General features: G+C 46.1%; 1 protein-coding gene across 1 annotated transcript in view; it reads right to left on the bottom strand.

Annotated features, from left to right (window-relative positions):
* Positions 1–9,372: 9,372 nt before the first annotated feature.
* LOC144502953 (proline dehydrogenase 1, mitochondrial-like) overlaps positions 9,373–25,502 on the bottom strand; it is a 40,730-nt gene continuing 24,600 nt past the window's right edge. The window contains exons 4-14 of the mRNA XM_078227390.1: positions 23,053–23,202; positions 22,590–22,654; positions 22,345–22,461; positions 21,118–21,197; positions 17,965–18,046; positions 16,174–16,266; positions 14,565–14,711; positions 13,100–13,275; positions 12,099–12,197; positions 10,583–10,671; positions 9,373–9,899 (exon numbers count right to left, since the gene is read on the bottom strand). Coding sequence (XP_078083516.1) covers positions 9,712–9,899; positions 10,583–10,671; positions 12,099–12,197; positions 13,100–13,275; positions 14,565–14,711; positions 16,174–16,266; positions 17,965–18,046; positions 21,118–21,197; positions 22,345–22,461; positions 22,590–22,654; positions 23,053–23,202 — 1,286 coding nt within the window. The 3' untranslated portion in view covers positions 9,373–9,711. The remainder of the gene's footprint in view (positions 9,900–10,582; positions 10,672–12,098; positions 12,198–13,099; positions 13,276–14,564; positions 14,712–16,173; positions 16,267–17,964; positions 18,047–21,117; positions 21,198–22,344; positions 22,462–22,589; positions 22,655–23,052; positions 23,203–25,502) is intronic.

Below are 25,502 nucleotides of genomic sequence, written 5' to 3'. Positions count from 1 at the left end.
CAATAAGGCGAAAGACTACCATATAACCAACCTGGACTGAACAAGGGGGAGGAGACAGCCACCTTTATACTAGGTGCTGAGGGGAGGACCCAAACTGGAAGGGGATGTGTCCAGGTATGACAAGCACACACAACGGTGGTCCATATAGGACAAAGGCACAACTGAGGTCCACCACAGCCACCATGCTGCCCAAGCACTTTGCTGAAGCTGTGGGTCACCTGTCTAGTCCAATATGTTTTTAGGCGACCGAAAGATCATTTTTAAATATGCTAATTAAGCACTTTGGGATATTTTGCTACATTAAGGGCATTATAAATGCAATTTGTTGTTGTTAAAACCCATAGTATTCCTCCATGAGATGTCTGATGTAGTTCCACAGAATAACGGTTGACCAGTTCACAAACCCCTGATAGTAACCACTGCTCACACAAGTTGGATCCACACTGACATTGAAATGTATCCACAACCAGTGTTCTTGCATGTGGCAAACCAACTGATCAGGGTTACAGTCAAACTACAATCATGTTGGACCCAGAGAGTCCGGAGGCACCACCAACCCCTCAGCAAAGAGAGGCAACCTCCCTCCCACAGCATGCAGCATGTGGGTGACCGGACCCCACCTCAGCCCCCCATTCCCCTGCCTCCCCCCCCCCCCCCCAGGCTCTTCCAGCCTTGGGTTACTCTCTGTGCGGAGTCTGCATGTTCTCCCCGTGTCTGCGTGGGTGTCCTCCAGGTGCTTCAGTTTCCTCCCACAGTCTGAAAGATGAGCTGGTTAGGTGCATTGACCACGTCAAATTCTCCTTCAGTGTACCCAAACAGGCGCTGGAGTGTGGAGACTAGGGGATTTTCACAGTAACTTCATTGCAGTGTTAATGTAAGCCTACTTGTAACAAGTTGAGGCCCCAGCACAGACCCTCGGAGGACTCCACTCATCATATCCTGCCAATCAGAAATAGAACAATTTATGCATACTCTCTGTTTTCTGCTAGCCAGCCAGTCTTTTATTCATGCTGATATGTACACCATGAGCTTTTATTTTCCACAATAGCCTTTGATGTGGCACATTATCAAATGCCTTCTGGAAATCCGAGTACCGTACGTCTACCTGTTCCCCTTTATCCACAGCGCATGTTACTCATTCAAAGAACCCCAGTAAGTTGGTGAAACATGATTTCCCATCGATATAAAACCCAAGAGGTCAACATCTGGAAGATAGGGCTTGCTCAAACGTGATTCTAGTTGCTGGAGACCATCCTTGTCTCCTCTACGACTTCCTGCTGGGACATGATTGCATGTCCGATATTGACAAAAACTGGAGGAGAAACCGTCACTTGATTCCTGTACCTGTGGAAAGCTGCTACTGCTACTTTAAGTTACTGTAGGTTTTTAATTCCTCCATTTGACATAGGATGGGTATTTTTAACCTTCCACTTGATTTGCAAAAGTTAACTAGACAAATTCCTGCAGGGTCAGCAGTAGCACCTCCTCCCCCCCTGTAAATAGCATTGTGGATTATTTTAGAATCATAGAATCCCTCCAGTACAGGAGGCCATTCGGCCCATTAAGTGTGTACCAACCATAATCCCACCCACGCCCTATTCCCATAACCCCATACATTTACCCTGCTAATCCCCCTAACACTAGTGTCAATTTAGCATAGCCAATCAACCTAACCTGCACAACTTTGGATTGTGGAAGGAAACTGGAGCATCCGAGGAAACCCACGCAGACGCGGAAGAAAATGCAAACTCCACACAGGCAGTGACCCAAGCCGGGAATCGAACCTGGGTCCCTGGCGCTGTGAGGCAGCAGTGCTAACCACTGTGCTGTCCATAAACCTTTTGCACCTGGTATTCCCAGGCAGTCTCCCATCCAAGTATGAGCCGGGCCTCGAGTCTACTTAGCTTCCAAGATCAGACATTTTCAGACCAGCATAGTTCTACATTATTTAATTCCCATTATATGGGTGATGAAGAAGAAGTTGTTGTAATTGTGTTACTGGAAGTTATCACCAGCAGAAAAAACAAGGAAGAGGGCTTCTACATCAGAATTATATAATGTGTCATTTCATCACCAGAATTGGGAGGACAGTATTTCATATTCTGCTTAGCTGAAGTAAGCTTATATCCTGGAAACAATGTGTTTTGTGCCATTGATTTTAATTTACCACTAAGCCTTTAAAGATTCATAAATATTTGGCGCACTTACTTCCTGACCTCTGCCTCACAGACACAGTTGAGGATTCTGCAAAACATTTCAAATTACTAAGGTTTTTTTTCTCTCTCATTTATGTTACCAGATAGTCAACCAATAATCATTCAAACGGAATCTCATCCTCTACTTCACACCTTCTGGTCATCCAAAATGTACTTGATAATTGTAGCTAAGTTGAGTGCTCAATGATGGAAGCTTCAGGTATAGCAGATTTGTGTCAACTTGTTTTCTGCAACATTTTCCATCAATTAAGTGCTTTCTGATGTACTGATTCATAACTGCCGTTCCCATTGTGTATTTATGCATCGATCTGTTTCTATGCAAGCTTAGGAATATTGCTAAACTCCATTATACTGTCCAAATAGCACAGTGGATTAGCAGCGATTATGTACTTTATTTTTGTTCATTCATGGGATGTTGGCATTGCTGACTAGGCCAGTATTTATTGTCCATCTCTAGCTGCCCTTGAGGTGCTGAGCTGCCTTTTGGAATTGGGGTGTAGGTACACCCACCGTGTTGTTAGGGAGGGTATTCCAGGACTTTAACCCAGTGACGGTGAAATAACAGCAATATCATTCCAAGTCAGGATGTAGGGGAATATCCAAGTGGGGATGCTCCCTGGTACCTGCTGCCCTAGGCCTTTTATATGGTAGTGGTCATGAGTTTGGGCGATGATGCCTAAGAAACCTTGGTGAGCTACTGCAGTGCATCTTGAGGATGATACACAGTGCTGCCACTGTGCATTGGTGGTGGAGGGAGTAAATGTTTGTGGATGGTATCCCTATCAAGCAGGCTGCTTTGTCCTGGATGGTGTTGAGCTTCTCGCACGTTGTCAGAGCTGTACTGATCTTGACAAGGATCTTGCATTGCTCTTGCAGCCTTGTGTACTAACAAGTGGTTTGGAGTGATGTGACCACACAACGTCACTTCTCGCAAATCACAGCTCAGCACTGCATAGGTGGAATTGTGTGGGAAGATGCATGAGGAATATCCGAAAAAGGAAGATCTAGTACTGCCAAGAAAAATAATTTTATTTCACTCAGTATCACATGTTCAAACCCTTGCCAGTTCAACCAGCGGTCAGGTATTGCACAATAAGTGTTTGTTCTCTTATGTCGGTGGGAAAACAGGCCTTCATTCAGAATCTTCCCACAGAACACATGTTAAAAACAAAGGTCCCCCAACTGGTAAAAACACCAGTCATTGGTTAGGAGATGATATCGAATGCATTCATTCTGTGCTCTGTTGTGTTGTTCAAAAGATGCGGGAGGGAGTCACTCAAGCTCATAATTTTTCAAAACAACATCTGTGCGCTCATTTGCCCACAATTAACATGAATGATTTGATGGAACACTGTGGGCTGGCAAGAGCAACCCTGTTCCCACTAGTTTATTTAATGACCAATTGTCAGCCACCCTGCTGGGGAGGGAGGATTCATTTAGGGGTCAATTTGTTACAAAGATAGATAACTGGGCTGATTTGCTGTGCAGAATCCACAATGGATCCCTGCTGGAGCCAGTGAGGTCCACAGCACCCAGGGCAGTCGATAATTGACAAACCAACAAAGATCAGCAACAAGAATCGAAGGAACAGATTGGCCGCAAGACGGGGATTCTTCTCGCCTGCCTCCAGGTCAGCTAACAAGTCATTGCTTGGGATGACATTGTTAGGTCAATAACCAGCAGCCCTATCCATGCTGTGTTAGAGTACACACCTGATACGCGAATGGCTTTTTCTCTTAGCAGATTCTGACTGACCAACTGTATGTTTTGATTAATATTTGGATGTTCACCAGCTGCTGTGTTCTGATTAACTGTGCAGTTAAAAGCCAGCGGGACCCTGAAACGTTTGCTCATTCCCAACTAATCTCTCTAAAGTTAGACAAATGGGGTGATTCTAAACCTCTGACTGGACAAACAAACTTTACTTGCGTGGATTTATTGATAAAAGTTGGGGGGCAGGGAGAAGTAAACTTAAAAGGACCAAAATCCCTGGCAGATATGTCAACATCTCATTGAATCCTTACAGCGCAGAAGGAGGCCATTCAGTCCATTGAATCTGCACCGACTCCCCAAAAGAGCATCCCAACCAGGCCCTATCCCCGTAACCCCACATATTTACCCCCCCTAATTCCCCTAACCTACACATCTTAAGGGACAATTCACCACGGCCAATCCACCTAACCTGCACATCTTTAGACTGTGGGAGGAAACCGGAGCACCCAGCCAAAACCCACGTAGACACAGAGAGAACGTGCAAACTCCACACAGTGAGTGACCTGAGGTTGGAATTGAACCTGGGTCCCTGGCACTGTGAGACAGCAGGGCTAACCACTGTGCCATCGTGCAGCCCCTGAAGACAATGAGCCAATACTTCTATTGTATGAATAGACACATTAAAGTTGTCCTTTTTTCTGATGCCAAGGGATCTGTTGTGTATTTGCACCATTTTTCGAACTGCTCAGTCAGTTGGACAGTCAAGCACATTTTATCAGGTGTTCGGCTGGCTCGAACATTTAAAATCAAAACACACACATTGTAAGCAATCTATACACAAATATATTTATTGAAAACCTGAAACACACAGAAGGTAAATCAGTAGAGAACACAGGAAAACATTTTTTAAGAAGTTAAAATAAACCCCTTAGCCATCAGAGTTCCCAAGTGGATACAGATCACTCCCTTTCTCCAGTTTAAATAATCGGATGGCCGAGTGATCTCTCCAGTTATGTTCGCTGTAGGGTTGGCACGAAGCAACACTACATTAGCAGCTAAGACACATAATCAAACTTCACCCCTTATGGCCCTATGCCTCGGGCACTTTGAAGAAAACTAATAGTAACTTTGAAACAGGCATTCTGAACTGATCAAGTCCTTCAGGAAGTAAGAACTTGCAATAAGCTTACAAAAGTACAGGCTTATCTAAACGAGTGGTTAAGAGTCCGATATTTTCTGAAGTTCATTTTGCTTCTCTTATTTCACAGTTGTTGAGCCACACGCCCCTCTCCCCGTCACACAGTATATCCCCCAAACCTTTCAAGTGAACATTTAAAAATTCTCTGCAACGTAAATCTGTTTATCTAAAATCAGGTGTTGGCAGCCATTTCAACCATTAGTTAATTCTTTCCCTTCAGACACAAAGATCAAATCTCCCAATTCTTAGTCATAAGGTGCAGTCCCATTCATGATCTTCATGAACGTCTGCAAAGACAATGCCCCCACACAAAGAAATATATAAGGCATCAGATCCCTTCCAAAGGCACAAAGGAGAAAGTAACAGCAACAGTTCAGCATCCAGGCCAACAACACAACAGTGCAGTCGTGGTTCAGTATGGCAGTGGTTCGCAAACCATGGGCCCCAGGGGTCTGTGTAGACTTTCCAAGGGGTCCACAAAACAATGTGAAAGTGCTTTCCAAGAAGCGTTGGCCTACTGTTGAGCTACATGGGCAGAGCGGGTAAGAGGTAAAAGTAATGTTTCCATAGTCCCAGATTTGAGCGGTACAGTGGTTAGCACAGCTGCCTCAAAGTGCCAGGGACTCAGGTTCAATTCCAGCCACGGGTCAACGTCTGTGTGGAGTTTGCATGTTCTCCCTGTGTCTGCATGGGTTTCCTCCGGGTGCTCCGGTTTCCTCCCAGTCCAAAGATATGCAGGTGAGGCTGATTGGCCATGCTAAATTGACCCTTGCATCAGGGGATTAGCAGGTTAAATGTGTGAGGTTATGTGGATAGGGCCCGGGTGGGATTGTGGTTGGTACAGACTCGATGGGCCGAATGGCTCCTTCTGTACTGTAGGGATTCTACGATCATAGGAGGGGGAGGGAGAGGGAGCTGGGGGGGAGAGAGGAGAGAGCTGACTCGTGCTGATTGACCCTGAGGATCAGACGAGGGGCAAGGTTGAGAAGGCGGGGCCTTCATAAATAACCTCAGTCGGTGCGGGAATTGAACCCACATTGTTGGCATCGCTCTGCATTACAAACCAGCCATCCAGCTAACTGAACTAACCCACTCCGGACTGCAACACGGACAGCACAGATTGGGCTGGCTTGTCTCACCTCAGAGAGGTGTGTGTATAAAGGGGCTCTGAAAAAGACATGAAGGTAAGTAAAGATCAAAGTAAAAACTGGCTTGCTTCACAGTGTCACTAAACATGCTTTTCATACAGCACTTACATGTTCTGTTTATACAGCTACATTATCCAAAATCCAGCGGTCCATCATTCCATTGTCACATCACAATCACCAAACATCTCATGACCCACTCAGTAAAAAGTGACCAAGTCTGTAACTAAACAAATTGAAAGTGTCTCTGGACATTTTTCTCTCGAGGGATCTGGTCCCTCAAATCGAGTGAGCGTGGGAATGAAGAGGCCATTCCTAGGCTGATTCCAGAGGACAGAATCAGCGAGAGTTGTGCAAACAGAGAACCAAAATCTACTGCAGCACATCCTTCTACAGCTTTCCCCCCCCACCACACTGCCCCACCCGCCACAACCACCACTACCACCACCCCCCCCCCCCCCCACCCCGCCAAATCACTGGACACAGAGGGACAGCGTCCAGGATTCTCTCCCTCAAGGTGTGCAGGGTTAGTCAGAGTGATGGAGCTGCATTCCAAGTCTTGTTGACAGATTTCCCACTTAATAAAATATTAGCGGACTCATCGACAAGGTTTTGTAAATAACTCTCCCGTCAATGGGCCTGGGTCCATTAATTCCTTCCACTGGGATCCAATTCTTTTCCCCAAATCCAGTGAACCAATTCAAAGAATGGGAGGGGGGGGCGGGGGGTGCGATTCTGACGAGCAGCAGTTAGTCTCTGGCACTGCAGCCCAATTCTAATGATGGATAAACCAAAATCCGGAATCCAGCATGACCTCTGCCCCGAGGGGGCTGGATGTTGGATCTCCGACCTATAGTTTAGATAGTGGGGCCTGGGTTCACTGATCCATTTGAAATTGGGCCCTTCAACTAAAAATATTCAACAGCCCGATCCACTGCTTGTAGTGTTCAGGCTTAAAATCCCACACCCCCACCCCAGACTCTCTTCTCTCTGCTGCCTACAATGAAATCCTTTCTCAATCCAACATCAAGTGCTCACCACCACCTTTACAAGGCCGTAGGATGTCTGACGTAGCCAGACACCCTTCTTTGATAAAGGGCGAGGCACATTGTTGGATTGGAGAGAGAAAAAGAGAGGATTATCCATGACTTGCTAACCCACCAGGCATTCCCAGGCCTGGCACAACGTGTTATCAACTCGGATGCCTTTGAAATGCGTGATGGAATAACGGAGCAGGAGTTTGCCTTTACGTGTGGAAGTGGCTGATGGGACAAGTGCTCCTGATGGAAATGGAGTTTTTCCTCCACGAATATAATTCCATTGTCACATCACAGTCAACAAACATCGCGTGACCCACACAGTAAAAACTGAGCAAGTCTTTAATTAAAACAGAAAGTGTCTCTGTGAGTTAGTTCTGTACGCATTACACAGTGGTAAAGTCTAACATTCCCCTTTAAAGTAGGGTGCTTGAGGTTGACTGAAATACTGCAAGGTGCTTTTAGTAAGATCAGCCCAGCAGGTATAGAGTGTACACATAACACTCAAAAAAAACCACATGGGACAACACAAAAAAAAACTGGCTCTCCTCCTTCTGTGCGTAATGGAGCGACTTAGCTTCTGAGGCCAGATTATAACAAAGCAATGGCACATTAAGGGTTATGTCGTAAACAATGCATTTACCTAGAACTCTGATAGATCACATAACGGAATAGAGCTAATTTTCACATTATAAATGAAGTTACAATTGAAAATGATTCAGTCTATTTCCAGTGTTGAGGTTGAGGTCAATAGTGTGGGGTCACACTCATCAATACTCTGTAACTGCAGTAGTAACTTAATATTTACATACGTAGATACACTGCAAAAATCTAGCAAGCACAGTCCAAGTGGAGTATTCAGCCCATATCATACCTGGCAACAATCCTGTGAGATGTACATAGTGTTCAATCTGTGAGAAAGGTCACATCCTGTACAGCAACTGGTGCTCACAAGCAAACCGTGTTGGAGTATAAGAACCTAGCAATCCAACTGCCAGGGAGATCTTGTGGCACAGTGGGTGACATCCCCGCCCTGAGACAGAAGCTCCGGGTTCGACACCCACTCCAGAACTTGATGGTCACGGGAGGTGTGTTCATAACTTGGCCAAACAGGTTGGATATCAGCCTGTAAACCCTTCCAATATGTCAATGGCAGGTGGCAAGAGCATCTATAAAGAGGGTCTCCTGGTCAGTTATGCTTTAAGTGGAGTGGCACCCCTCAACCTAAAGTCTCTGTTTACAGGCTAAGTGATCTGTTCCATGTAAAACTATGTGAAACACACATAAGCATGTGTGTTTTGTCTGCCGCAAGTGCCATCAGACAAATGAAAGGCTCCCAAGTGCGGCACGGTGGCACAGAGGTTAGCACTGCTGCCTCATAGCGCCAGAGACCCTGGTTCAATTCCGGCCACACCCCTGTTTGTGTGGGGTTTGCACGTTCTCCCCGTATCTGTGTGGGTTTCCTCCAGGTGCTCCGGTTTCCTCCCACACTCCAAAGATGCGCGGGTTAGGTTGATTGGCCATGCTAAATTGCCCCTTAGTGTCAGGGGATTAGCACGGTAAATACATGGGGTTACGGGGATAGGGCCTGGGTGGGATTGTAGTTGATGCAGGCTCAATGGACTGAATATCTTCCTCCTGCATTAGAGGGATTCTATAATTTTGAAATCTAACCCCCCTGTGAAGCCAGGCAGCCCAACGCTCTTCCCAGAAATATGAAGGTGGTTATTAAGATAAATATTTCAGGGGAGGGAAACTTTTGTACTGCCATTGCCGCTTAAGGAAAAAATGAAAGAACACATGTGGTGAGTAATATGCAGCAAGATCGAGGAGGGCGATGGGTGAGTTTCCGAGAGAGGTTTCTAGCTTGTCGAATGCAGCTTTTTGCAGCACAACAGCAGAAGCCTCAGAAATCTGTGCAGTGTCAACATCATTTAACTGTCGCCTTTCTACCAGAGTTACACTAAACAAATAGGAGAATGTCCACCACCCATCTCCTTAATACCAGTCAGGATTTTTTTTTAAACATATATCTATATATTTATATATTTAATTAAATATTTATATTACCAAAACGTCAACATATCCAATAGGTTAGGTTGACATTGAGTAGAAGGAAAGGCCTGAATAATCACTCAGCACAAGATAAAGAACAAGGCACAATGATGGCCCAGCTAATGAAGGCCACCAAGCAGGATTATTTTTATGTCGAGCTTTGTTTGAGGGAAACACTGGTCCCCAGAGCTTTTGAGTGCCTCTCATCCAGTGACAGGAGAGCATCCCCTCCCTGACACTATTAAAACACGCTGTGCCTTAACACAGACAGACTATGCCCCCTCTCCCACACGAGTGGTCATCTTGTTAAACCAGAGTGCCAGGCCCTCCTCTTGCACACGCCCTTCTTAATACGCAGCCTTGAATAGGTCCCCCTTTAAGGTCCTGCGTTTCAGCTCATTCCACAGGAGTTCTCGTTCCCGTTGGGTTCCTGCCACCATGCCCCGGTTTTCTTGTGCACGTCTGGACAGGTAGGGCAAAACCTCTTCCACTGGACCATAGGGGACGTACTTGTACACTGGATACCCAGCCTGGCCTGTGAAAGACACAATAAAGAGGATTAACTTAAGAGCACCACTCCCTGGAGCACGAGTCAAGTGCGACTGGCCGTATTCCTGATATTTTTGGTATTGTGTTTTTGGTACCTACAAAGAATACAGCACAGTAACAGGCCGTTCAGCCTCCAAGTCTGTGCCGACACAAATGCCTCCCTCATCTCATATTTTCTTGCCTCTATGTGGTCCATATCCCTCTATTCCCTGCCTATTCATGTATCTATCCAGATGCCTCTTGAACGTTGTTACAGAATCTGCTTCCACCACCTCCTCCGTCAGCGCGTTCCAGGCATTCACCACCTAGTGATATCGCTGGACCATCAGTCCAGAAACTGGGGACCCGGGTTTGAATCCCGCCACAGCAGATGGTGGAATTTGAATTCAATAAAAAATATCTGGAATTAAGAGTCTACTGATGACCATGAAACCATTGTCGATTGTAGGAAAACTCTATCTGGCTCTTCTTTAGGGAAGGAAATCTTCCGTTCTTACCTGGTCTGGCATACATGCGACTCCAGAGCCACAGCAATGTGGTTGACTTTCAACTGCCTTCGGGCAAAGAGGGATGGGCAATAAATGTTGGCCAGCCAGCGCCACCCATGTCCCATGAATGAATGAATAAATAAATACAAGTGTAGGATAATTGTGTTTCTGGTTCACATACCAAGGGGGAAGCTGATCTGATCAGACATGCCCAGTAATTGGCCAAAGTAGACTTTCTTAGCAGACGGATGGAGCCCAAGCTCATGCATTCTGTGAGGAAAAGAACAAGAGAGTTTATAACTAAGGAATAAATGTTCAAGTGGGCACATCTTGAGGTCAGATTTACTTCCTGCACAAGCAGCAGAGATAGTGGGATGGCTAAGAGGTCAGGTCAGAATCACAACAGTTCCCCTCTATTCATTAAAACTTGACTATAACTCCACAGCCTGGCTCAAGGACATGGATGCTGATGCTACACAAGCCAAGGCTTGGAGTGTCCTGAGCTGCAACATCAATAAAAGCAAGAGAGCATGAGAAAATCTGCAGCTGAAATATAGTGAGGCCTAAGGGAGGGTGGGGGGTGGTGCATTGAGGATCAGCAACGGGAAGAAAAAGAGACCCCAACATTCACATCCCTACTCCCACAATAAGACCATAAGACATGGGAGCAGAATTAGGCCACTCGGCCCATCGAGTCTGCTCCACCATTCAATCATGGCTGATATTTTTCTTATCCCCACAATGTCCAGCATTGTGCTCCTTTCTGATGGGTGAAAAGTAATTCACGCTGCGGGGTACAAATAAAAGATTCAAAAGCTCTCATGGATCCACTCTGGAGCCACTGAAAGAGGGAGTGGTTTCAAACAAGCAAGGACAATTTCTTTTATTTTATTCAGAACACCCGGACTAGTTTTTAAACCAATAAGAATCCTTCCAAAGATATTTTAAAATTTTTTACTCCATCCTTATAGTTACAAAGCCAATGCTCAGAAAGGTCCAGGCAAACCCAAATCCATTCAAAATCCAATTGATTCCAACTCATGGTGTCCATAAAAGGGACAACCACGATCCAAGCTGACAATATGAGGCATTGCACCCCACCTTGGGCTTGAACCGACACTGCTATTGGCCAAAAAGCCAAGAAACAACAGCTGTTGGTGTCAGAATAGAATCCATACAGTGCAGAAGGTCGTCATTCGGCCCATCGAGTCTGCACCGATTCTCTGACAAAGCATTTTACTCAGGCCCTATTCCTGTAACCCCATGTATTTACCCCGCTAATCCCTCCAAACCCACACATCTTTGGACACTAAGGGGCAATTTAACATGGCCAATCCACCTAACCTGCACATCTTTGGACTGTGGGAGGAAACCGGAGCACCCAGAGGAAACCCACGCAGACACGGGGAGAATGTGCAGACTCCGCACAGACAGTGACCCAAGCCAGGAATCGAACCCAGGTCCCTGGCACTGTGAGGCAGCGGTGCTAACCACTGTGCCACCGTGCAATGGAAGTCAGGAGGAGGAAAGAGACAAGACAAGATCCCAGCTGGCCGATCAATGGTCCCTCAATTCCACAACCCCCACCTGTGGCAGAGTATAAAAGCACTGGTATAATGTAACCATATTTCTGATCCCAGAATCACATCAGCAATGCGGCACCCAAAAAGATGCATTGTCAAACATTCCTCCGTTACCTGTGCAGTGTACATGCAACTGATTTCTCATTGTGCGAGGCCACCATTACGTTGGCCTTCTTGTTCACTTTGATTTCCTCCAGGATGTAATCCAAGCACCTGAATAACAACAACAGAAGATCAGAAACTCCAGAAACCCAGCACCTGCCCATCAGATACAAGGCCAACAGGAATAATAAGCGACCTATTCGAGGCAGGTTGGACATAAAATGCTTACTGCTGTTACTTTGACTCGAGTCCAATTCTGTTCACACAGTGGAAGGCACAGTGGTTCGCACTGCTGCCTCACAGCACCAGGGACCTGGGTTTAATTCCCGGCTTGGGTCACTGTCTGTGCAGAGTCTGCACGTTCTCCCAGTGCTGTGTGGGTTTCCTCCGGGTGCTCCGGTTTCCTCCCACAGTCCGAAAGACGTGCTGGTTAGGTGCATTGACCATGCTAAATTCTCCCTCAGTGTACCCGAACAGGCGCCCGAGTATGGTGACTAGGGGATTTTCACAGTAACTTCATTGCAGGGTTAATGTAAGCCTACTTGTGACACTAATAAATAAAGCAACTGACCAGGTGGTAACTGAACTGCACTGCGACCTCATTGAAGGGCAGTAGCAACTTTGGAGGAAGCCCTCCTCCTGCATTCTGTCATATCATTGAGTCGACTTGTGTGCGCATGTGAGCTTTCTTTAACATGATATGACTAGTTGATTAATCCACAGCCAAGCCAGGAGGTTTGGCAATGCCAGCCAACCTGCCTTAAAAAGGCCACGGTGGTCAAAATGCTCCACAAGGAGCTGCTGAACTAAGGCCAGAGTGCAACATCCATCTGCGTACACGCCCCAAGCCTTCTCATCAGCTAGTGCAATTATGGGGATCTTCCTGTGCCACCCAACCTCAACGAGTGCAACGCCTGCCCTCAAAGGAAAGAGATAGAGAGAAACTCCTCTCAGTGCAGACGCATAGCAAGCTCACTTCATTCCTTGTGCACAGTTAAGGCAAGGATCCCTACCTGTGATACATGGCATTTGTGTCTTCATAGGTTTTATTGATGGGATCCTCGTATCCAATCTCCTGGGCACGTTTTCGTTCCTGGGCCATGTATGCACCCCGCACCAGCTTTGCTCCAAAGTACCAGTTTTCCCGGCGGGACAGTTCCACATCCACAGTAACGGTATCATAAGCGTCCTGGGGGATAGAAAGGAAATAGGAAACCGTCAGTGCAACTTTGGTACAGCAGTCCAGCGACAGAATCAGCCAGTGTCTAATTGGATTGTTCAAAGCTTGGCTCACGTTCCCTATCCCTTACTGGGCCAATGGACACTCCACACTGCTCTGGGATGCCCTGACCTCCATCTGTGCTATTCATCTCCCTTCCTAGATCAGGTATTAGTTGGTAGCACACTTGACAAAAGAAAGAAGCCAATAGCTCTAGTCCCATTTTATCTCTCAAGCACATGATGTAGGATGGCACTTATGTGCAGTACTGGTGGACTACTGCACTGTTAAGTGTGCCATCTTTTGGTTGAGATATTGTGGGATCCTTTGTATGGTTTGTTTCAGTTAATGCAAAGACTTCATTTTAAGATATTTCTGCCTATGTAACTAAATGCTAAGCTTTTAGAATTAACTTGACCACATTTTAAACTCAGCAGGCATGCTGGGACTAGCTTGAAAATTGACTGCAATCTTTGAAAGTACAATGCGAGCAGAAATGGCTTTCTCATAAGCCAAAACAAAGCTTTCATGGCCACAGCTGCAAATTGTTTCTGAAAGTTGGAGACACAGCTCGTACCAAGCGATTTTCGTACGAGATAATGGAAAAGTTATACAGTCGTATAGTCGTATGTGTTCAGTGAGGTTTGGGTCAAGCCTGTGTCAGGACTGGCTTTTGATGGTATCTATCTCTCTCTCTTTGACAAAGGGTCATCTGGACTCAAAACACCAGCTCTTTTCTCTCCTTAGAGATGCTGCCAGACTTGCTGAGATTTTCCAGCATTTTCTCTTTTGGTTTCTATCTTTTTCTCTCTCTCTCTCTCTCTCTGGTAAATCTTTCTTTTCTTTCTCTGTAATGTGTTCATTTAAAAATTCTGCTCAATAAAACAAATTCAATGTCCCACTGCTGTCTTCGTCTATTCTGAGGAATGAACGGACCTACAGATATTAAACATGGCCCAGTCTCTCATTTCCAGTGAAAGTAAAAGATCCCATGGCACCATTTGTAAGCACAAGCCACTAGCTTTCGTAGCGCTGCCCCTTCATCAGGTGAGGGGCAGCATTCCGAAAGCTAGTGCTTGTGCTACCAAATAAACCTGTTAGACTTTAAACTGGTGTTGTGAGACTTTTTACTGTGTTTACTCCAGTCCAACGCCGGCATCTCCACATCAGGGCTACCACTTGTAAGAGCAGCAGAACTTGTCCTGGTATCCTATATCTCACTGTTTTCAAATATCCCCCCCGCCCCCGCAGTGCCTCACCTTCAGGTAGCACTGGTAGGTGTTGAAGATGACGGGCTTCTTGGTGTTGAATTTCCGCTGCATCTCCAGGGTCAGTCTGCTGATAGCCGGCTGGAAATAGGTCTGCTCGGCGTCGACCATGAGGCGGACCTTCTTCTGCAAGGCTTCCTGTGCAGAGTGGGAATGTCAAAAAGCGACTGTTTTAGTCCCAGATCACGAGAGTTAGGACATCTCCGTGCTTCTCTCAAATAAAACGCAAACTTCACTGTGGTTGACTCACAAAGTCAGGTCTTTGGCTGCTTCATCGTGCGGTCATGTGGCAACTGACTTTCTGACTGAACACCAACTAAATCTGTGGTGGGGGCCTGGAATGTGCTGCCAGGCAAGGTGGTGGAGGCGGACACACTGGGAACGTTTAAGACTTATCTAGACAGCCATATGAACGGAGTGGGAATGGAGGGATACAAAAGAATGGTCTAGTTTGGACCAGGGAGCGGCACAGGCTTGGAGGGCCGAAGGGCCTGTTCCTGTGCTGTATTGTTCTTTGTTTTTAAAGGGTCTAAAGAACATTTGTGTGCAGGAGAAATGTAGGAGTGGCTGGGAAGCAACAGCACTGCGGTTCAGGTGAACCGAGAGCGCCTCCTCCACACGTTTATTGGTAGGGGGATTGAATTTAGGAGTCGTAGCGTTATGTTGCAACTGTACACAACTCTGGTGCGGCCGCACTTGGAGTACTGTGTGCAGTTCTGGTCCCCACATTACAGGAAGGATGTGGAGGCTTTGGAGAGGGTGCAGAGGAGGTTTACCAGGATGTTGCCTGGTATGGAGGGGAGATCCTATGAGGAGAGGCTGAGGGATTTGGGATTGTTTTCGCTGGAAAGGCGGCGGCTAAGAGGGGATCTTATTGAAACATATAAGATGATTAGAGGTTTAGATAGGGTGGATAGTGATAGCCTTTTTCCTCTGATGGAGAAATCCAGCACGAGGGGGCATGGCTTTAAATTGAGGGGGGGTAGTTATAGAACCGATGTCAGGGGTAGGTTCTTTACCCAGAGGGTGGTGAGGGATTGGAATGCCCTGCCAGCATCAGTAGTAAATGCGCCTAGTTTGGGGGCGTTTAAGAGATCCGTAGATAGGTTCATGGACGAAAAGAAATTGGTTTAGGTTGGAGGGTCACAGTTTTTTTTTTAACTGGTCGGTGCAACATCGTGGGCCGAAGGGCCTGTTCTGCGCTGTAATGTTCTATGTTCTATGTTCTACACCATCAAACACTTCCAGTGCCTCGGCAAAGCAGCCAGCATAATTAAGGACCCCACGCACCCCGGACATTCTCTCTTCCACCTTCTTCCGTCGGGAAAAAGATACAAAAGTCTGAGGTCACGTACCAACCGACTGAAGAACAGCTTCTTCCCTGTTGCCGTCAGACTTTTGAATGGACCTACCTTGTATTAAGTTGATCTTTCTCTACACTCTAGCTATGGCTGTAACACTACATTCTGCACTCTCTCCTTTCCTTCTCTTTGTCTGGTAAGTGCGCAAGAAATGATATTTTTCACTGTACACTAATACATGTGACAATAATAAATCAAATCAAATCAGTTGGGGCTCTGTGCCCTTTGGCCCATCCTACCTTTGCCAAGACGTCCATCCTCTGCAACATCCTCTTCATCTGCAGCTCCTCCTCCTCTGTGAACTGTAGCAGAAGTGGTTCAATCTCGCCCGTCTGCAGGAAAAGCACAACCAGCCGTCACTCCTTCACAGTCATCTCTTGACGTGGGTGCGCAGGTTGACACAGTCGCAGACACCCGCAACAACTGCACACCAACATAGCTTGTATTTCAATAGCACCTTTCAATTTGCAATACGGTCCCAATGTGCTGTACAGGGCTTTATTCGGGAAAGAAAATCGCCACCAAGTCAAAGATAGTTACATTGGAACAGGTCGTCAAATCCTTGATCAACAGAGTTTCTTTAAAAAGGAGAGTCTTAAAAGGTGAATCATAGAATCCCTACAGTGCAGAAGGAGGCCATTCGGCCCATTGAGCCTGCACCAACCACAATCCCACCCAAACCCCTTAAACTCCACCCTGCTATTTACCCTGCTAGTCCCCTGACACTATGGGCAATTTAGCATGGCCAATCAACGTGACCCGCACATCGCTGGGGTTGCTGGGAGGAGGCCGGGGAGTAGCAGGAGCTAAATTGCTTCTTGGGAAAGCCAGTGCGGACACGACAGGGTTGAATGGCCTCCTTCCGTGCTGTAACCATTCTGTGACTCTGTGGTGCAATAGAAATCCTAGAAGCCCTACAGTGCAGAAGGAGGCCATTCGGCCCATCGAGTCTGCACCGACAACAATCCCACCCAGGCCCAATCACCATTACCCCACTAATCCCTCTAACCCCACGCATCCCAGGACACTAAGGGGCAATTTAGCATGGCCAATGCACCTAACCCGCACATCCTTGGACTGGGAGCTTCACTTCACATCTCACTGAACAATGGAACGCTGGTGAAATAAAACAGACAGAGCTTAATCCGTATGTAAAGGATATTGCTGTCCATTATGTCAAAACCTTCCAGCAAGCAACATGGGGACAAAAATAAAAGAACTTCAAAACAGAAGTATGCAAAACAGCTTGGTTAAAAATACCCGGGGAGTAAAGTGTCAAGGAAAGGTCAAGCTTCATCAAGATACAAGTGTTTCTGAAACTCCTGGGACTGAAGGGATAAAAACAGTCTTAACAACATCCAGAGGACTACAATTTGGAATAGTACCTCATTCAGCTTGGATCGTGCCCCATCAAATTGTGGTCTTCTAAATTCTGGAGTGGGAGAAGGTCCGAGGGGCTCGTATGCTCTCGCCTTCAGAAGGGTTGTGGAGTCTGGGAGAATTCTTGATGTGTTCATGTGGAACCTGTGCCTGCTTTTAGCAGGGATTGGCTCTGCTATTGGTGAAAAGGAGATCTCCAAGCCTTTACTGGATCAGGGTAAGCAAGCCTGGAGGACTGCGATTACTTCATTCATTCTGAAGAGACAGTGTTTTAACGGGAAGCTAAGACATTCACCAGATTTTTTTTCCCCTTCAGCTCACAGGGGTGGTGAGCCATTCTGGCTGCTGTCGGGTGAACTGGGGCGGTGAGCTCTGTGGCACACCTCGCAAGCGTGAGGCACCACTTCCGTTATAACGTTCCCACCTCTGGCATTAGGGGTGGTGATCTCTGAACTGGCTGGGGTGGAAGAATCAGCATTACTGAAGCTGTCCCCCCAGGAACTGCAGAGTGAAGAATCTGCCAAGCTCTGAACTAAAGAGAGCGACATGACATTAGTTACCACCCTGACTTACACGGGCATCATTTCCTCAACACAAATATCCCATACATGTATTTCACAACCCTACCGACCAACACATTTGCTCCGCACCTTCAGATTTGGAACTACAAAGAGCTTGGCAACTTTTGTACGGTTGTCAATCAGGTTGTTCCAGTCCAACAGGTCTACCGTGCTGAAAAGAAAACAAGATACACAGGAGTCAGTATCATGATAAAGGATGTGCTGATGTCAGCAACCTGACACAATCCAATAGTGAGCACACGCGTGACAATTTCCCCACGGGACATGTGCACCAATGAACCAAAATGGACACAGTTTCATTATTTTCACCAGTTCTTTTACTACCTTCTCCCCATGTCAACTTCGTTCATTCTCCTCGTACAGACAGATGCCGTTTCTGCGATACTGTTTCTTGGACACCAACAGCCATCCCATGTGAGCAAGTATTCACACAGAAAAATGTGAAGTGATACGTTATGGTCAGAGGAACAAGGAGGGGGAATAAAAGATACAATTCTAATGTGGGTGCCGGAGCAGAGGGATTTGAGGGCCTGTGCACAAACTGCTGAAGGTGATAGGGAAGGTTGAGAAAACTATTAATGAAGTATACAATATCTTGGGCTTTATAAATAGAGGGACAGAGTACAAGAGCAAGGAAGCTATGGTGAACATTTATTAAAACACTGGTTCGGCCTTAACCGGAATAGTGTGCCCAATTCTGAACGCCACACTTTGGAAAGCACGTGAAGGCTTTAGAAAGAGTGCGGAAAAAGATTTACCACAATGTTTCCTGGAATGAGGAACTTCAGTTGCACAGATGCACGGTGGCACAGTGGTTAGCGCTGCTGCCTCACAGCGCCAGGAACCGGTTTGATTCCCGGCTTGGGTCACTGTCTGTCTGGAGTTTGCATGTTCTCCCCGTGTCTGCGTATGTTTTTTTCCGGTTTCCTCCCACATTCTGAAAGACGTGCTGGTGAGGTGCATTGGCCATGCTAAATTCTCCCTCAGGCGCCAGAGTGAGGCGACTAGGGGATTTTCTCAATAACTTCATTGCAGTGTTAATGTAAGCCTCCCTCTGACACTAATAAATAAACCTTGAAAGCAGGGAACGTTCTGCTTGGAGAAGAGAGGTTTTCAGAACAATGAGGGGTCTGGGCAGAGAATACAGGGAGAAACTGCTCCCATTGGCAGTAGGGTTAGGAACAAGATAGCACAGATTTAAAGATGATCGACAAAGCATTAAAGACAACCAGAGGGAATACTTTTATTTTTACACAATGAGTGGTTAGGACCTGGAACCCTCTGCCGGAGTGTGCGGTGGAAACAGATTCAATCGTGGCGTTCGAGAGAGAATTGAATAAGCTCCTAAAGAGAAAAAGCAACGCAAGGGCTAGAGGGAAAAGATGAGGGTGGGACTAGCTGAATTGCCCTTGTGGCAGGCTAGCACAGTCAAGACAGGCCAAATGGCCTCCTTCTGTGCTGTAACCATTCTATGGAGTGTGTGAATCTGGACAATGAGGCTATTCAGCCATACAAGAAATTAAATTCGCACTCAATGTTGTCTTCATTCGCAATGTATACAAGTACTCTCCAGCAGGACTCACTGAGCATCATTCAGGAGCAGGAATGGGCTGATTTTACCATTCTCTGGTCCAGGGCAAAGTAGAAATGGTCGAGAGCTTCAGGTTTTTAGGTGTCCAGATCACCAACAAACTGTTCTGGCCCCCCCACATGCCAAAAGTATATTGTTAAGAAAGTCCACCAACACCTCTACTTTCTCAGAAGACGAAGGAAATTTGGCATGTCCGCTACGACAGATGCACCATAAAAACCATTCTTTCTGGTTGTATCACAGCTTGGTATGGCTCCTGCTCAGCCCAAGACTGCCAGGAACAACAAACGATCGTGAATGAAGCCCAGTCCATCACGCAAACCAGCTTCCCATCCATTGACTCTGTCTACATTTCCCGCTGCCTCGGAAAAGCAGGCAGCATAACTAAGGACCCGCTAGACATACTCTCTTCCATCGGGAAAAAGATGCAAAAGTCTGAGGACACGTACCAACCGACTCAAGAACAGTTTCTTCCCTGCTGCCATCAAACCTTTGAACGGACCTACCTCGCATTAAGTTGATCTTTCTCTATACCCTAGCTATGACTGCAACACCACATTCTGCACTCTCTTCTTTCCTTCTCTACGTATGGTATGTTTTGTGCGCAGGAAACAATACTTTTCACTGTAGAATAATACATGTGACAATATAAAATCAAATCAAAAGGAGTACTTAATCCAAAGACAACCTTGGCTGAGATCAGCTAACTTAATACATACAGAAGCTAAGGCCCTGCTGACTAGTCTGGAACAGATCTCACTGGCTCACTAAATGTAGCCAAGAATGAGCTTTACTCCAAAGTCTAGAATTTGCTGCAGTGGGGCAAGTCCTAACAAGCTCCATTATTTAAAAATCCTCTCTCACCCTTTGTCTCAAGAATCTTTGCCCGACAGGTTGCTGAAAGTGCAAGCTATTAATTAGCATAACCAGGGCATCTGGACCCTGGGAACAATAGTCCAGCTCCTTACTCAGTAAGATTTAACAATGAGGAAGCGATTGAGGAACAACACGGAAGGAAACAGGGTAAATTTTGAGTCAAATGAGATACTAGAAAAGGAGAGAAAGATTTGATTGCGAAATAGGAAAAAACGTGAACATTTAAAACTAACAATTAAAAAAAATTCCAACAACAATTTACTACTTGCAGGAATGACAGTCCAGTTTCAATTATTACATACCAAATTAGTAACTTTAGACAATGGATGGGAGGAGGATGGGTGGGGGCGGAGGTGGTGGAGAGAGCTGTTAGGAGCATGTGAGGGCGCACGTGCACAGGGCAACTGACCATCGCGTTTACAGAGTTCGACCATACCTGTCGGAATACCTGAGGATACCTCTTTATGGTGGAGGATCCTCATGTGACTGGTTCATTAAACTTGTTCACGCGCTACACCTCCTCCTGCACTTGAAAACTTGCACTTCCCCAAGCGGGCCATTGCGTGGGTACCAGGAATCTCCCTCGTATCTCTGCTGTGTAATTAACGTTAATGTCAGCACCGCTGGGTCACAGCCTATGAAACTTGCACAGAACATTCTAGAAAAGCAGAGGATGTCAGTAAACAGTGCCCACAGCCGTACACACACACACGCACAGTGAGATGCAGAGAAGTGCGCTTGAACCAGGTGCTTACCCAGACAGTCCAATGTTCTCTCCAGTAAACCAATGGCTGATCTCTTCCAAGGTGGCTATGCCAAGTTTAGCCAAGCTGTTCTGTGGTAGAAAGCAAAGAGAAAACGGGGAAAAAGAATGACAATTTTAGCATTGGGGTTCATTTTTCTTAACACGTTTCCAAAAATGAAAATAGCATTCACTATTGCCAAATTAGAAATAGTCATCGAGCCTCCACTTTAACACCTGACCATTGGAATCCCTACAGTGCAGAAGGAGGCCATTTCACCCATCATGCCTGCACCAACAACAATCCCACCCAGGCCCTATCCCCGTGACCCCACATATTCACCCTGCTAGTCTCCCTGACACTAAGGTGCAATTTAGCATGGCCAAACCACCTAACCCACACATCTTTTGGACTGTGGGAGGAAACAGGAGCACTCGGAGGAAACCCACGCAGACACGGGGAGAACATGCAAACTACATGCACAGTGACTGAGGCCAGAATTCAACCCAGCTCCCTGGCACTTTGAGGCAGCAGTGCTAACCACTGTGCCATCGTGCTGCCCAAAGCAAACCTCCATCACATGGGCAAGATTGATTGGAGCAGCAAGAAGCTGCTTGACAAGGAATGTCATCGCAGTAGTTCTATGTTAATGATGTAATAACTAAAGCAGGTTGGTAGAGTGGAGTACGGGCTAGATTGGAGAATGAGACATAGACCCAGCAGAACCTCTAGACTGCCTGTCTGGTTTGCACCAATTCTGTTCCCTACAGTCCCCAGGAATAACAAAGATAAAGGCTGTATCAAAAGTTGTGCACTGATGTTAATGTCATTAAGACCATAGAATCCCTGCAGTGCAGAAGGAGGCCATTCGGCCCATCAAGCCTGCACTGCCAACTGAGGCCCTATCCCCGTGTCCCCACGCACTTATCTTGCTAATCCCCCTGACACTAAGGGGCAATTTAGCATGACCAATCCATCTAACCTGCATATCCCTCGAGTGTGGGAGGAAACCCACACAGACAAAGGAGAAAGTGCAAACTCCATCCAAGGCCGGAATTGAACCCGGGTCCTTGGCGCTGTGAGGCAGCAGTGCTAACCACTGTGCCACCGTGCACAGTGACTCGTTATGGTCCACGCAAGCCAGCGCTGCAGTACAGTGCAGTACAGCTGACGATATCTGGTTTGCCTCTTTCTGCACCCCAGCCAGTGCCCACAAGCCATAGCCATCCCCTCACTCACTTGCAGTCTCTCCAAATCCAGCTTTGTGTCCACAGCAGCCAGACCCTCCTTTCCCTGCTCAGCAGCAAACTGGCGGAAAAAACCACGCCATTTCACCAGGACTTCGGAGAACTGTAGCTACAAAGATGGGAGTAAAAGCACAAGAATTGCAGAGGAATTACAGAACATCAGGTTCAATCTCAGATCACCGTCCCTGCAACTAGTCCTCTCCCCACCCCCACCATAAAGCAGGACTAGAACCTTACCAGGAACTGTGGTCTCCCCAGTGCTGTCAACTTGATAGCAGAAAATCCATCGTCAGAACTGCCAGCTGCAAAAGACACCAAGAGAGGTTAAGAATCGTCAGAGAGCTGAACAGTCACTAGCTCACCACCAAACTCCGCATTGAAAAGAATAACCGGCTATTTAAGGAGTAACCCAGGTAACGCAAGGCAGCATTGTTGTTACCACTGAACAGTGAGAAAACATCAGTAAGGAACAACACATTCGCTGCCAGTAATTACTGTACAAATTGCCACTCACCAACAATATCTACAGATATTGTACAGATCCTAGAAACATGCCCACCTTAGCTGGTGCCATAAGCCGAATCAAGTAACCTTTAATGTCTAGCTATGGAAAGATACAACACCTTTACTCACACAGAGCCCACATGCCATTCATTCTGTAATAAAGTACCCTCAGCACCAATAGAAATGGGAGTCATACCAGATGCTGCGATGCATTTTAAAAAGGTCTCCATGTATTGGTCACATTTGGACTCATCCGCGTAGAAATATGTCCGAGCACTAATGACATTTTCTCTGCGATCTCCGAATCGTCGGTGAGGCCGGAATTTCTTCTCTCTGTGAATGTCGCCTGCGGAGATGAACAACAGTTCAGTAGAGTGTTCTGGAAATACCACCAGAAGCAATGTCTGGGTCTAACTGACAAACAATGGTTACAATGAGCAGATTCATTCATTTTATATCCATTTTTTTTCTTTTTAAAAAGAAAATTTAATTTCCTCTTCTCTTCCCTTGAAGGCACGGGTGGGATTTCCTGGCCCTTCCCACCGGTGGGATCTTGCCATCTTGCCAAAAGAAACACCCCGGTGGCGGAATGGACAAGCTACCAAAATGCTGTAAAAATCGACGGGACTGGAAAGTCTCGCCATGTCCACCGACGGAAAACACGCCTGCCAATCATACTTCATCTATGTCAAACCTCAAACATGGGGATAATTACAGATAAGCTCAACACTTCTTCTGTCAGTGTTGTTCCTCACACATTCACCAGTGAGTCACTGTAGATCAGGGCGTTGGAATTCGCTGTTTTCCTTCCCCCAACTGAGAGCCTTTTTTTCAATTCCCTCCCTATCCCAAGGGCATGGAGTCTAATTACAGTCTGTAGTATAGGCTGAAAGAAGCTGAGTTGAGGAACTCCCTGCATTGTGCTGTTAAAATCAGACATCACTTTGTTCACTTGCAGCCATCAATGTATTCAACAGGCCAGGTCATACTAATCGAGACAGGGATTTCTTTGGAAAATGACTTTAAAAGAGCAGTTTGTTTCTCTGCTTAGGTCTAATACCCTCTGTAGAAGGGAATTTTAAATCAGCTAGTGAGATTCACAGACAGATATAGTCTTTTTAGTGACAGGACAGCGAGAAGGGGTTAAATGATTCTTTATAATATGGACAGTTTGCTCATATGTGAATTCAGTAACAGTATTAAGATAATTGAATATGATTTTAAAGTTAATAGGTATCAAAGTATTGAATGATTTTAATGTATAAAATGCATTGTTCGTCTCAGTCAAAAAAAGCAAATGCTGCAAAGTGTAATGGTGAGGTCAGAAGGTTAGAGCTATAAGCTGGGAATCTCTTAGTTAGCAAAAGTAAGTATTAGAAAGTTTCAAGTTTTTGGGACAAATGTTGTAACATTATCGTGGCATACATTGTCCAGACACATGATGATGCATTTTTAGGGCCCAGAAATCATGTATCTTTCTGTCTTGGCAATGTGCCTGTGAGAAAGGTTTCATCTATGGAAAGCATCCATAGTTACACCGCAACCAGGAAGTGGGTTTAGCCAAAATGGGAAGATGTCCGGATTGAATGGACTAATGAGATATCATTGTACTGAGTGGCAGATTGCAATTGACTGAGATACTTGTCAAAAACTGGACTGATGTGTGAACACTAAATGAAATTGATTTTAAGCTAATGAATTTTAGATAACAAAAGGTATAATTGTTCGGTATTTGGCCGAGTGCCTCAGATCTTTGGAGAGGTTTCACAAGTCTAAACCTGAGCTGTTTAACTCCTTGGAGACCTCTGAACGGCCGTAGGTTAATGGACTGATAGTCCTGTTTGATTTTTGCATTTCAAATAAATCTAGTTACGTCTTTTGAACAGCGGCTTTGCCTTTTGCGAGTTTTTGAGTATAGTCTAAGTTTTTAAGACATAAATTGTCCACCTTTTAAAAATACCCCACTACACCCTCCAATTCTCCCAAGATGCTGCCCAGGCTATAGTTTCACAGCACCATCCAACTGTCAGTAGTTCACCCTCCACTCTCCCTGCATGAGCCTAAAGTAGTGAGTGGCGGCAGATTATACTAGAACCATAGAACCATAGAAAATTACAGCTCAGAAACAGGCCTTTTGGCCCTTCTTGTCTGTGCTGAACCATTTTTTGCCTAGTCCCACTGACCTGCACTTGGACCATATCCCTCCACACCCCTCTCATCCATGAACCCGTCCAAGTTTTTCTTAAATGTTAAAAGTGACCCCGCATTGACCACTTTATCCAGCAGCTCATTCCACACTCCCACCACTCTCTGCGTGAAGAAGCCCCCCCTAATATTCCCTTTAAACTTTTCTCCTTTCACCCTTAACCCATGCCCTCTGGTTTTTTTCTCCCCTAGCCTCAGCGGAAAAAGCCTGCTTGCATTCACTCTATCTATACCCATCAAAATCTTATACACCTCTATCAAATCTCCCCTCAGTCTTCTACGCTCCAGGGAATAAAGTCCCAACCTATTCAATCTCTCTCCGTAACTCAGCTTCTCAAGTCCCGGCAACATCCTTGTGAACCTTCTCTGCACTCTTTCAACCTTATTTCCATCCTTCCTGTAACTAGGTGACCAAAACTGGACACAATACTCCAAATTCGG

This window comes from Mustelus asterias, chromosome 13 (assembly GCF_964213995.1).
Source record: "Mustelus asterias chromosome 13, sMusAst1.hap1.1, whole genome shotgun sequence".
Classification (NCBI taxonomy): Eukaryota; Metazoa; Chordata; class Chondrichthyes; order Carcharhiniformes; family Triakidae; genus Mustelus; species Mustelus asterias.
The sequence above is the reverse complement of the archived record's forward strand: the minus strand, read 5'-3'. Positions and strand labels throughout refer to the sequence as shown.